Source organism: Ranitomeya imitator, chromosome 4, assembly GCF_032444005.1.
Source record: "Ranitomeya imitator isolate aRanImi1 chromosome 4, aRanImi1.pri, whole genome shotgun sequence".
NCBI classification, from domain to species: domain Eukaryota; kingdom Metazoa; phylum Chordata; class Amphibia; order Anura; family Dendrobatidae; genus Ranitomeya; species Ranitomeya imitator.
Window position 1 is genome coordinate 101,331,158 of NC_091285.1, and position 13,156 is coordinate 101,344,313.

Consider the following 13,156-nt stretch of genomic DNA (forward strand, 5'->3'; position numbering starts at 1 on the left):
TTTACTGTAAGCGGTGAAGCGTTCGTGCGTCCCAGGCCAAGTCACTTCCGGTTGGGGGCGAGAGATAGTGCGCAGGCTGGTGGAACGCATATGCGTTCCACATGATGTAGTTCCGGCTGCGAACGTGTACTGCGCAGTTTCCGGTGGATAGAGAGTGCATAGGCGCGACTTTTGACATTAATAGTAAGGTATAAAAGAACGGGGTGAGTGGAGCGGAGTCCAGCCCTATCCTATCTTGAAGGCCAGCATTCCCTGATAAACCCCCGCTAATCCCACCAGGGGGCAACACGTCGGATATAATCTGAGATGTCGTTCTTATGGTGGCTTACCGATGACTCAGTGTGACAGCGACCCCTTACATTATAGCACAGATGAGTATATGGCTATCGTGCATGACGTGGTATAAGCTGATGAACAGTATCAGCATCAACTGTGTACATTGTTACTATGCTTTAACACTACTAAGGGGAGTATATGATTTATGAGGTGTCGCTTGATGGTGGTCCTTGGTGCTATTATGTTTGAGGGTGGCCTTCTATTTATTGTATGTTTTTGGAGTCTGACCGGTGGCCCAATATGGATAGCAAACTCCGTTTTGTAACTTTAGACATTATTGACCAGCCATAGTAGATTCTATATAAACAGATATTATGGTATTTGCTGGTCATTTTAGATGAGAAAAAGTGATCTAGAATGCGGAGTGTTTGCTTCCTTTTAGAAATATTGTAGAACAAATGAGACAAGTATACAATCTTACACTGTATGTGCCTATAGATCGATGCGGACATTTTTCTATGAAGGGGAGATTATTTCCCATTTTTCCCATCTGGGAGTAGATCAGAGTGTTTATTATAAGGGTAAATGCCCTCTCTATCTATTATTTAATTTTTTACTATTTTTCTTTGTATGTCTTTTTTTTTTTCATGCGGGCAATGGGTGTACCGGGACATATTTTTATTGTTCATAGGGATTCATCGGGACAGAAGGGCGAGCCGCTGCGGAGTGGGGACGCCTACCACTGAAACTTAGGGTGCCAACCTCCACTGTTAGGCAGGGGTCATCCTAGTATATTTATAGGGCCTAACAGGACATATCATTGATATTTATTCCCTTTGATATTTATATGTTTAAATCTTTGTTACTTGTCTCCAATTTTGGAATACGTTTTAAACTTTGAATATTAAAAGTTATATTTTAGGGATCGTTGTGTTTTTCTTTTTGTTTTTTTTTCTGGTGATATAGCATCTCGATAGATTTGTCTTTGGTGGAGAAATTGTGACAAAAATAGGATTGATGCTGTCAAGCATTACCTTCAATAGTGTGCAGCACCGCCTCACGCTCAAAGCAGAAACCGGCACAGATGGTACAGTTTTATTCAGGTGACCAATAACCTGATTTAAGACGTTAACCTAAAGACTAAAGCCAACTTTGGCTGCAATATTTAGATCTGAATTTCCACATGCAATATTCGATGCAATTTTTTTTGCAGCCAGTTATTTATCAAATCTTAGGAGTGGGAAAATATCTGTGCCTTCTCAATATTGTTCATTATTTTAAATCTACCCCTGGGTTAAGCAACAAAGCTGGATAAAAATGTATGCATAAATCAAGGATATTACTACAGCATTTACATGCTTTTGTACTTTGAGTTACATTTACATGTTAAGTTATGTCAGCTCTAGATAGGCTATCGAATCTTTTACTTGCCTCACAAGTTTGAACCCAAAGGTCACAAAAGTTTACAAATACATAAACGCATAATCAAACTAGGTTACATGTTTAATATGTGATCAAAAACATGTTTTTGTAAATATATTGAAAATTTTCAACTATCCATGATGATTATTCTGATTGCATGGTCATTGCACCTTACCTTGATAGTTATATGCAATGGCAGCTGCAATCAGGTGGAACAGAATATTAGTCAGAGTTTTGTTGCTTGGCAACCCGCACAGAGAATAACAAATTGTGCAGTTTATTATGTGGAAACAAGAAGAAAACCTCAGGAAAATGTAATTGGACTGAAGGATGATAAACGACAGATAAGCGATTGTCCGCATTTTAGATAGGCTGAGTAATATGACCCTAATTTCATTTTTAATACGTGTAAAACAGCCAAACACACTATGGATCTAAATTAGACACAAACAACTATACAAGAGAATGGGACATATTTTTATTGTTCATAGGGATTCATAGGGACAGAAGGGTGAGCCGCCGTGGAGTGGGGGCGCCTACCGCTGAAACTTAGGGTGCCAACCTCCACTGTTAGGCAGGGGTCATCTTAGTATATTTATAGGGCCTAACAGGACATATCATTGATATTTATTCCCTATGGTATTTATATATTTAATTCTTTGTTACTTGACTCCAATTTTGGAATACGTTTTAAACTTTGAATATTAAAAGTATATTTTAGGGATCCTTGTGTTTTTCTTTTTTGTTTTTTTTCTGGTGATATAGGATCTCGATAGATTTGTCTTTGGTGGAGAAAAAAAACCATGTTACTGAATCCCATGAGGTCTTATTACACTCTATAATTATAGGCCGGGACTTTTGTTTATTTTGGGATCTGTGGAGGAAGGGTTCTGAGTCCGCTGGTGCGAATAGGGAACCAGTGAACCCTCATAAGGTGTCACCACACCCAGAGGCAGACAGGTTTCCCTTTTGTGTCCTTGAAGAAGGAAATGTCCCCTGAGTCGGACATTCTGGAGATAGGGGTGGCCAGTGAGAATTTTGGGACTGCCCAACATAGGGACCCAACTCTGTAAGAAGTTTTGAATAATGTCACTGTCATTAATCGGGTTGCACAGGAGCCGGGGGCTGACACATGGTTTCCCTATTTTATGATTAGTGGGGAGTTGTTGTATTGGGTCACAAAAGTGAGGAAGGAGCTGGTGGAACAGCTAATAGTGCCAGGGCGCTATAGATGGAAGGTGATGGATATGGCCCATTCACACATCTTTGGGGGACATCTGGGAGTGGAAAAAATGAGAGAAAGGATCATGTAGACGTTCTATTGGCCCAGATGTCACTGGGAAATTGTAATTTATTGCAGGTCCTGCCCTATGTGTCAGTTAACCACCCCCACCTCTCACTTTCAAAGTCCCCTCGTACCATTGCCCATTATTGAAGTATTGTTTGAGAAAATTGCTATGGACTTGGTCAGAACCCAGGGGAAATCTGCTGGTGGGCATCAATCCTGGACTATGCCACATGCTATCCAAAGGCAATTCCCCTGAGAAACTCCTCCACAAAGAGTATAGCTCCAAAGTTGGTCCATGTTTTTCCCAGACAAGTTTGCCGAAGGAGATTCTGACAGGGAACACCTTTTATGACTAACGTGATTAGAGAGTTATGCAAGGCCATGCATATCTCCCAGTTGAGGACTTCAGTGTACCATCCTCAGACAGATGCTTTGTCGAAAGATTTAATAAAGCGCTGAAGAGCATGCTGAGGAAAGCCATAGAAAAGGACAGTAGAGACTAGGAATGTCTTTTACCGTATCTGTTGTTCTCCATCCGTGAGGTTTCACAGGCCTCTACGGGGTTCTTGCCATTCGAACTTCTGTATGTCTGACATCCGCGAGGTCTCCTGGATATAGTTAAGGAAACCTGGGAAGCCAAAATCACGCCTCACTAAAGCGTCATTGAACACATGGCACTGATGCAGCAGAGGATTGCGAAGGTGATGCCCATCATAAAAGAACACCTCTTTCAGGCACAAGAAGCTCAGGGCAGGGTCTACAACTGGTCAACCAAAGTGAAGCAGTTCAATCCAGGAGACTGAGTCCTTGGGCTAATTTCTATGATGGAGAGCAAGTTCTTGGCCAAATGACAAGGGCCATATGAGGTGGTGTAGAAGCTTGGTGATGTAAGCTATAGGATTCATCAACCAGGTAGATGGAAACCATATCAGGTCTACCATGTGAGCCTCATCAAGTCATAGAAAGACAGAGAGCCGGCTGAAACTTCATGCTTTCTGGGCCAGCCAGAAGGCGACATTGGAGGTGTCGCCATAGCGGAGACGCTGTTGAATTCCCAAAAACAGCAGTGTCGGGAGTTGCTCCAGAAGAACAGGGATCTGTTCTTGGCATTGCTGGGGTGCACAAAGGTCGTAGAACACGAAGTTCTAATGGAGCCACATGTGCACGTAAACGTGAAGCCTTATCAGATTCCGGAGGCACGTTGAGAAGTGATCTCCAAGAAGGTGGAGCATATGTTGAAACTCGTGGTCAGTGAGGAATCTAAGAGTAGTTGGTCAAGCCCGATTGTCCTGGTCCTAAAGCCCGATTGGAAATGGAAGTTTTGCAATGACTATCAGAAGTTGAATGAGGTGTCCAAGTTTGACGTACTGTATATCTCATGCACGTGTCGATGAGACTTGGGGCCCACAAGGTACTTAACACCATGGATTTCACAAAGTGCTATTGGCAGATCCCCATGGCACAGGAAGCCAAGGAGAAAACTGCATTTTCTACTCTGGACAGGTGCTTCCAGTAGTAGGCAGAGAGGGCAGGTATGCAAGAAGGCTAATGGCCGTATAGTCGATGGGAGGTATGCGTCACAGAGATGGCTGCTCTCTGTGATGTAACCCGGAGTATTTTCTTTAGTGCACATCAGCACTAAGAGGTTCACCTGGGACCGGGTTGCAGTTAGATATGAAAGATGGGTGGGTCTGGCTACCCACATACCTCACCTCAGGGTGTGGTTACAGCATATATAATGGAGGCTGTTGTTTGGCACACTGTCTGTGTGGTGGGGGGGGCTCCTGTGTGTTTGGCTCCAGACGAGCATGAGAGCTGGACACTAACCCGGCCTGGTGAAGCAGAGCCCTGCTATGGACATTTTGTGCTGTATTTGCCTGATCTAAAGGCTATTTATTTTTTGTTTTGCTTCTGGGGATTATGAAGCAATAACCCCCCCCCCCATGTACGTTTAAAGGAACAAGCCTCCTGTTTTCCTCCCGTCGCACTTGAGTGAGTAAAACCCCTACAGCAGGAGTCACACTTACGAGTGCAATGCGAGAAACTCGCACGAGTCTCTCACATCAATACCCAGCACTGCTGTTGGCTCTCGGGAATGGAGCGTTCAGCTGCATAGAAATACATGCAACTGAACGCTCCATTCCTGAGTGACGGTGGCAGTGCCGGATATTGATGCAAGAGATTCGTGCGAGTTTCTTGGATAGCACTCGCAAGGGTGAACAAACGGCCACGGCCTACAGCTTTTTTTTTTCTCCTCATTATAGTTATCTCTTGCATGGTGATCATTAGCAGTATACTTGTGCATTTTGTACTTATCCGTTACAAATATGGTACTGTATATTTATGAATTTTGCTTGCTCAGTCTTTACTCTGCTTGTGTTCTATATTGTCGTTTAATATATATTTTTTAAAATACTTTTTTAAAATTTAATAAATCAATAAAATATTTCTGATTTTACTTGGGTGTTTTTTGTGCTTCCACTGTTTTTGGATACCTTTCATACATTCAAAAGAGAGGGGTAGAAGTGGAGGGAACAGCTTCAGAGAAACGGAGACTGCTGCACATATTGTTTTTTTAACCAGTGCTGTAATCACAGCTAAACATCTCACTACTGCCATATAATAGCTGATTAAAAATTAGCTCCCTTTCTCTATGTCTTGGGTATAAGAGACATCATAGCAATCAGTCTCGGTCCCCTCTAGAGTAGTAACGCATAATGCGAGTCATATAATGTCAAGTCATATAATGGGAAGAAACACTGGTCATATGGAAGTTTAGTTTGAAAAGTCATATGAAATAGCATCTATTTATTATTTCTAAGGCCACCTTCACTTGTCCGTTTTTTTTAATGGCAGTATGTGGTCCTTTTATTAAGGCAAATGTGGATCCACACTCACCCACTGTATTCAGTTAAGGTATGCACACGTCAGTTTTTTCACATGTACACATGGATACAAAAACCTGCAGACATGTCCCTTTTTTCATACACGACGGACAAAATGCGTGCTGTGCACATGCACACTGATAACACACGGATGACATAATAAAATTGAAACCATATAGCAAATATAGTCCCAGTGGGCTGAAAGTGCAAAAATAGTGCAACACAAGACAAAACATTATCATAAACATATAGTACGTCACTAGCACTGACCAATAAGTAGGACTGTAAATCCTGGCAGTATCAAACCAGCAGCCAAATGTAAGATTATGATCAAGGACCTTGACAAAGTCAGATGTAATATGCTTGTTATTAGTAATCAACAGCAATCACAGATAATAACATGTAGACTGACTGTCATGCGATAATCCCTATTCACTAATGAGAGTGAACCTCCTTCTCTCCTCCACACTAATTCGCTCCTCATCCAATCGCCTCCAAGACTTCTCCCGAATATCCGAATATCCCCCATCCTCTGGAACTCTGTGCCCCAACACGTCCGACTATCAACCACAGTCGGATCCTTCAGACGGAACCTGAAAACTCATCTCTTCAGGAAAGCCTACAGCCTGCACTGACACCGCTGCTGCCTCATCACTATCAAAGCTACCGCCTCACCAACACTGGAGCTACCGCCTCACCAACACCGGAGCTACCGCCTCACAAACACCAGAGCTACCGCCTCACCAACACCGGAGCTCCTGCAACCCTCAACCTACTGTCTCCTTCCCATAATTATGTAGAATGTAAGCACGCAAGGGTCAGGGTCCTCGCCCCTCTGTATCAGTCCGTCATTGTTAGTTTGTTTACTGTAAGTGATATTTGTAACTTGTATGTAACCCCTTCTCATGTAAAGCACCATGGAATTAATGGTGCTATATAAATAAATAATAATAATAATAATAAAGAATACTCTCACCGAATCAGAAGTGGAGGGCTGTTAGAGTTAGTCGATATGTTTGATAAGTTTTTGTCTTGTGGTGTTGCAATGTTTTTGCACTTTCAGTCCAGTGGGACTATATTTTCTATATGGTTTTATTTGTATTATTAAAAGCTAATATTATATATGCCACTTTTTGCTATTTACTACTGATAGTTGTAGTCAGCACGCAGTTTCTTTGTCTAACCGGTATTAAATAAATAATTAGAAAAAAATTATGCAGTCCACCTTCATTTTCATAACCAACTGAGGGAAAGCCAACATCTGAGGGCTAATATAAATGTTCTGAGAATGGGGCCAATAGCCATGGGTGTGACCTCAATGATGTCATCTCCTGTCAAACGAAGCTGCATTCTCACACTCAGCTTAGTGTATTTTGAATGCAGGGCTGATCGGTCGCATCATGCCACTGCTCAGCAATACATTCATATGTAGTTGAGGTGGGCTATTTATAGGACAATTGGATTATCGTTAGGCAAGTGAGGAATGCTATGATTTTTTTTCTTTTTATTTGGATAATAAATGTGTAAAAGATAGTCGGGAAGTTTTTATTTCAAATAAAGGACTTAATTCTGTGTATGTCTTTTTTTAGCTTAACTTACTGGGTTAAGGTACTGTTACACTAAGCGACGCTCCAGCGATTTAGACAACGATCTGACCTAAACTAGATTGCTGGAGCGTCGCTGTTTAGGTCGCAGTAGAGACGTCAAACACAGCTACTCCAGAACGATGCAGGAACGATCCAGTGACGTACTTATCGTTCTCGCTGGTTGTTAGCTCCATGTAAAAACATTGCAGGCATCGTTGCTTTTGCTGTCAAACATGACGAATCACGCCGACCTGACGACCAAATAAAGTTCTGGACTTCTAGCTACGACCAGCGATGTCACAGCGGGATCCTGATCGCTGCTGCGTGTCAAATACAACGAGATCGCTATCCAGGACACTGCAACGTCACAGATCGCTGTCATTCTCGTTGTAAAGTTGCTCAGTGTGAAGGTACCTTTAGTAATGGGGGCTTGTGATAGATGCCTCTCCATTAATAGCCCCTGGGCTTGATGTCAGTTGACATTACAAAGCTGACATCAACCCAACAAATTTTACCCCACTTGCCAATGCACCAGGGCAGCAAGTCTACTAGGTATGGAATGAAGTTGGTGACATATTGCAGTATCTATCTTTTTCCATTATTCAAGAATAATATCTTATAGAGGCTGGATGGAGAATGATGCACAACCTGTCTCTTAATAATTCCTCATTGAGTTAATGTCAGGAGACATACTTTACCACTGAATCATTTTCACCCTGTTCTTCTTCAGAAATATAATGGAAATGTTTTGGATCATTATCATGTTTGAAAAGTGTTAGTCTACCAATGGCACAGAGTGTTTGTAGTAGAATCTGCTTTTTCATTATGGAGAAGTACATTTATGAATTCATGATGCCATCAAATGTGGCTCCTCAGCACCTTAAGGACACTGCCGCCACCACCATGCTTCACTATAGGCACCACGAAGTTTTCTAAATTAAATTTTCTAAATGCTTGGTGCCTACAGTAAAACATGGTGAAGGCATCATCCTTATGTGGAGATATACTGCTTCAAGGGACACTGTCACCTGAATTTGGAGGGAACAATCTTCAGCCATGGAGGCGGGGTTTTTGTGTTTTTGATTCACCCTTTCCTTACCCGCTGGCTGCATGCTGGCTGCAATATTGGATTGAAGTTCATTCTCTGTCCTCCATAGTACACGCCTGTGCAAGGCAAGATTGCACCTTGTGCAGGCATGTACTATGGAGGACAGAGAATGAACTTCAATCCAATATTGCAGCCAGCATGCAGCCAGAGGGTAAGGAAAGGGTGAATCAAACACACAAAAACCCCGCCTCCATGGCTGAAGATTGTTCCCTCCAAATTCAGGTGACAGTGTCCCTTTAAGTGATTCTGTGGCCAAGCACTGTATTTCTCCTGATTTTAACCCAAATGAACACCTATGGGAAATTCTGAAGAGACAAGTTGAACATCACTCCTCATCCAGAATTCAGGCTCTAATAGAGGTTGTTCTTGTAGAATGGAAAAAGAGAGATGTTGCAGCACACTTTGTTTATTCCATGACTAGTGCTGTCCTTAAAAATCATGAAAGTCATACAGAATACTAGATGTAGTAGTTTTTGACATTTGTTGAATTCATTTTTGCATCAAATAATTTGAGTAAAATTGAAAATGTTTGTAATGAAAATTTAATTATTAACCTTACTTACTAACTGGGTTAAAAAAAAGTCTCTGGAGTTCAGTCTTGTCAAAATTTTAGAAATTGTTTTTGTATTCAGTGAAATATTGATTAAAATCTTACGTTCAAAAGGGTATGTACTCTTTTATTCTTAGGACTGTAGATGGATGATGCATTGTATGGGGAAAAACCTGATTGTATTCACATTATAAATGGGAATTACAGCAGGGTGTAAATACATTACACAGGGTATGCAGTAGTTTGTGTACATTTATACATACAGAACAAGGGGGAGCTGAGTCTACAGCAGCAGCATTCAATAGTGATGCATCATTTCTGACAAAAAAAAGATGGATCCCTGCTGGGGAAAATGGAAGCCTATAACCCAGTGAAAGCCACTAAAGTCTCTGAATGGCTCTCCCTGGTGTTAAAATGATAGTGTCCAAAGGCCAAAATGCCCCCACCTGAACCAAACTCCACCCACCCATCAATTTCATTGATTGCTTCAAGTGGTCTGGCTTTTGCTGAGGGTGGGCAAGGTTTAGGTTGCGTTAGTGTCTTCTTAAATGTGTGTTCACCTATGCTGACCAAATATTTAAAAGGGATCCATTTAGGAACCATTTCCAGATCACCAAAAAGAGCCGGAATGCCCATTAACAGCATTCAGAGAAACAGAGTGAGCTCTGCTGAATGCAGCTCTGCCCACCTGTGCAGCAAGCCCTTCCTGTTCTTTATTTTCCAGAGGAAAAATCAGCTACAGATCATGTGGTTACAACAGGATTTGGCTAAGCAAGGTATTTAGTGAAGTGCTCATCTATGGCAGTTAGTTCACATGTAGGGGACAAGTAAGGGAATGGCCAACCTTCTTTAAATGACAAGTAAGCAATAGAAATACTTAAATTTAGAAAAATAAAGCAAAAAAGCTTATATTTTTTATTAATACACTTGTTTTATGTTTGTTTTCAGCCTGAAGAAAATGGTAAGTTTAAATCTTTCCTTTCATGTACATGCAGATTTCTAAGGATACCTTATTTTATAATGTAAAAAATGTTATTGAATGTTCTGTTAAGTACTTTATATCTTATAAGACGCATACAGTAATGTATGAAATCCAGAATACCTCAATGATAACCACAGTGCCCCATCACAAAACCATATACAATGTCCAGGAAAATGCTAGAATTGCTTATTAGATTTGAAAGCGAGGGAAAAATTCCCACCAAAATATAATAGGGGGATTTCTACACTTTTATTGAGGTCTGATATTAATGATTAATGTCAGTTTTCACTAGTAGCAATTAATATACAACTTAGTCATCTCTTAACATTATCTGTAGGGGTGAACGAACCCGAATTGCAAAGTTCGGAGTCCGTACCGGACACGTAGTGTACGGTACTGAACTACTAACATGGACTTTTTAATGTAATTTTGGTTTCCTGTTCAGGTTTGCCAGTCTAATAAAGCTTCTTCAAAGGCTGCAGTGCAGCCAATCAACAAGCTTTTAGACTCTGGGCACTTCCACAGCCATCAAAGCCATGCCAATACTGTGACTGGCCAGCATGGCATGTGACCCGGCCTGTATAAAGGCCAGATCACGAGTGCCGCCTCCATTATGCTCTCATTAGTGTAGAGATAGGACGCAGCTGGAGTGAGGTATATATTCTAACTGCGCACTCTACTCTGCATAGGGCCGCCATCAGGGCATTACTGCCCTTACCACTATATGGAGCCTGATGAACAGTAGCAAAAAGAGGGACCTGGATGTGCTGGCAGCCTGGGCCCTCCTCGCTTGCTACTGGTGGTTGGGCCACAGGCGCAATAGTTCATGGCCGCTGCAAGCCAGATACATAACACTGTGGTGATTTAAAGATACATCTACAGTGTTGATAGTGCATCCGGCAGCCAGAAATCGATGCTGTACCTTTAAGCAGAAGCAGCAGGCCTAAGTGCATCATGGTCCTGACGCCGGTCATGTGACACGCTGCACGCTCTTCTTCACTCCAGAGCAGAGCAGCATATCACGATTGTGGGAGACAGGAGATACTGAAGTCGGCGACGAGCAGGCAGAGGAGGAGGGCAGTGTGGGAGGACTCAGAGGAGGCTGCAGAGGTGAATGAGGAGATGGGAATCTGCTGATGGGAATGAGGAAAGGGGAGGCTGCTGAAGTGAGTGAGGTGATGTGAGGCTGCTGAAGTGAGGAGATGGGAGGCTGCTGAAGTGAGGAGATGGGAGGCTGCTGAAGTGAGTGAGAGGGGAGGCTGTTGAAGTGAGTGAGGAGAGGGAAGGCTTCTGAAGTGAGTGAAGAGAGGGGATGCTTCTGAGGTGGCTGCATCTGGCAGGGTGAGGCTGCTGAGGGAATTCTGCATCTGGCAGGGGGGGCTAGTGAGGGGAGGCTGCTTATGAGAGTGAGGAGAGGCTGCTGAGGGAAGTCTGCATCCAGCAGGGCGTTAGCTGCTGAGAGGAGTCTGAATCGTGCATCCGACGGTGAGGCTAAGGAGGCGGCGGCGGCGAGGGCGACCAGGGCAAGATGACAAGGAGCGATTTAACCCCTTAAGCCCCAAGGGTGGTTTGCACGTTAATGACCAGGCCAATTTTTACAATTCTGACCACTGTCCCTTTATGAGGTTATAACTTTGGAACGCTTCAACGGATCCCAGTGATTCTGACACTGTTTTCTCATGACATATTGTACTTCATGATAGTGGTAAAATTTCTTTGATATTACCTGCGTTTATTTGTGAAAAAAATCCCTACTGATGAGTGTAGTGTAGTGTAGTTGTAGATGTAGTGTATTGAAGAGTGCTGTACCTTTAAGTCTCTTTGTGTACTCTCCTCCCCCACCTGTGAAAGTACTGTTTCTTTATGCTGCTGTGTGCACTCTGCACCCCCCGCCTGTCGGAGTACTGCTCCTTTAAGCCGCTGTTTGTGCTTTGCACCCCCCACATGTGAGAGTACTGTTCCTTTAAGCTGCTATGTGTACTCTTCTACCACCCGCCTGTGGGAGGACTGTGCCAAAGAGCCTCTGTGTGTACTCTGTACCTTCTGCCTATTGGAGTACTGTGCCTGTAAGCCGATGTTGTAAATGTGTTAGATTTTAATGACTGAGAGTTATTTCCATTATCTTCCACTGGGTTTACTGCAGAAAGTTAGCATCTGAGGACCATGGTCATTTGGCTTTCACCTCCCCCCCCCTTGCCTTGTAAATCAGCCAACTAGTTTGAACCCCATGTCATGCAGCAATCTCTTCTGCTTTTGATGTCTCTTCTGGCTATGGTTTCATGGCCGAACCACCTGACCCTGCCCCAGAAGTGGAAGAGACTGAGTGCACTGATGCCCAAACATTTTGGGGGATGAGTACCTGGGAGAGCTAGTGCACATGACCAGTGAACTCCTGCAACATTTGCTAGATGATGACCAAATTCAGTTCCCATATGCAGGTCTTTCTGCAGTGTGTAAATGTCAGGAGGTGAAGCACAAGGAGAGTCTTGGGGTGGTTATCTTCTTGGCTCTGTGCCTGGAACCATTGAGCTGTGCTGCAGGTTTCCGAGGGAGCAGACTTAGTGACTGGGACAGGAAGAAAGCCAGGCAGAGAGCGGGAAAGGCACACATGCAAGGGACAGAGCAGTGTGAGCAGCGGTCAGAGCAGGGTGCAGCTGTGCTCCGGGAGAGAGAGAGAGCTCCCTGTCAGAGGACAAGTACAGGGAGATTGCCCAGAAAGACTGCATCTTGTGAGTACCTGAAAGCGGACTCTGCTGTGACTGGTGAGGGGCTCTTTGAGACCCGTGCAGAGACATTTGCCCGTGTAGAGACTACGACCCCCTGGTACCCGCGGTATCACTACAGAGACTGTGATTCCTGGTGAAAGACTTAATAGTGCAGAGCCCCTGATTCCTGCTGTGCTGTAAAAGCTAAAGACTCAGAGCCTGTGCATATCACATTAACTCCCGAAACCCCAGGCAGCGGGCTCCTAGATACTACTCAGCCCACGGACAACAGAGGGACGACAAGTGCTGCTGTGTCTCGGCGCCTACATTGGAGAATGCGACCCTTCAAGAAGG

General features: G+C 43.3%; 1 protein-coding gene across 1 annotated transcript in view; it reads left to right on the forward strand.

Moving 5' to 3' along the window:
* The window catches only part of LOC138674460 (lymphocyte cytosolic protein 2-like), a 652,779-nt gene extending 642,223 nt beyond the window's left edge, over positions 1-10,556 (forward strand). The window contains exons 14-15 of the mRNA XM_069762300.1: positions 10,064-10,076; positions 10,543-10,556. Coding sequence (XP_069618401.1) covers positions 10,064-10,076; positions 10,543-10,556 — 27 coding nt within the window. The remainder of the gene's footprint in view (positions 1-10,063; positions 10,077-10,542) is intronic.
* Positions 10,557-13,156: the final 2,600 nt, after the last annotated feature.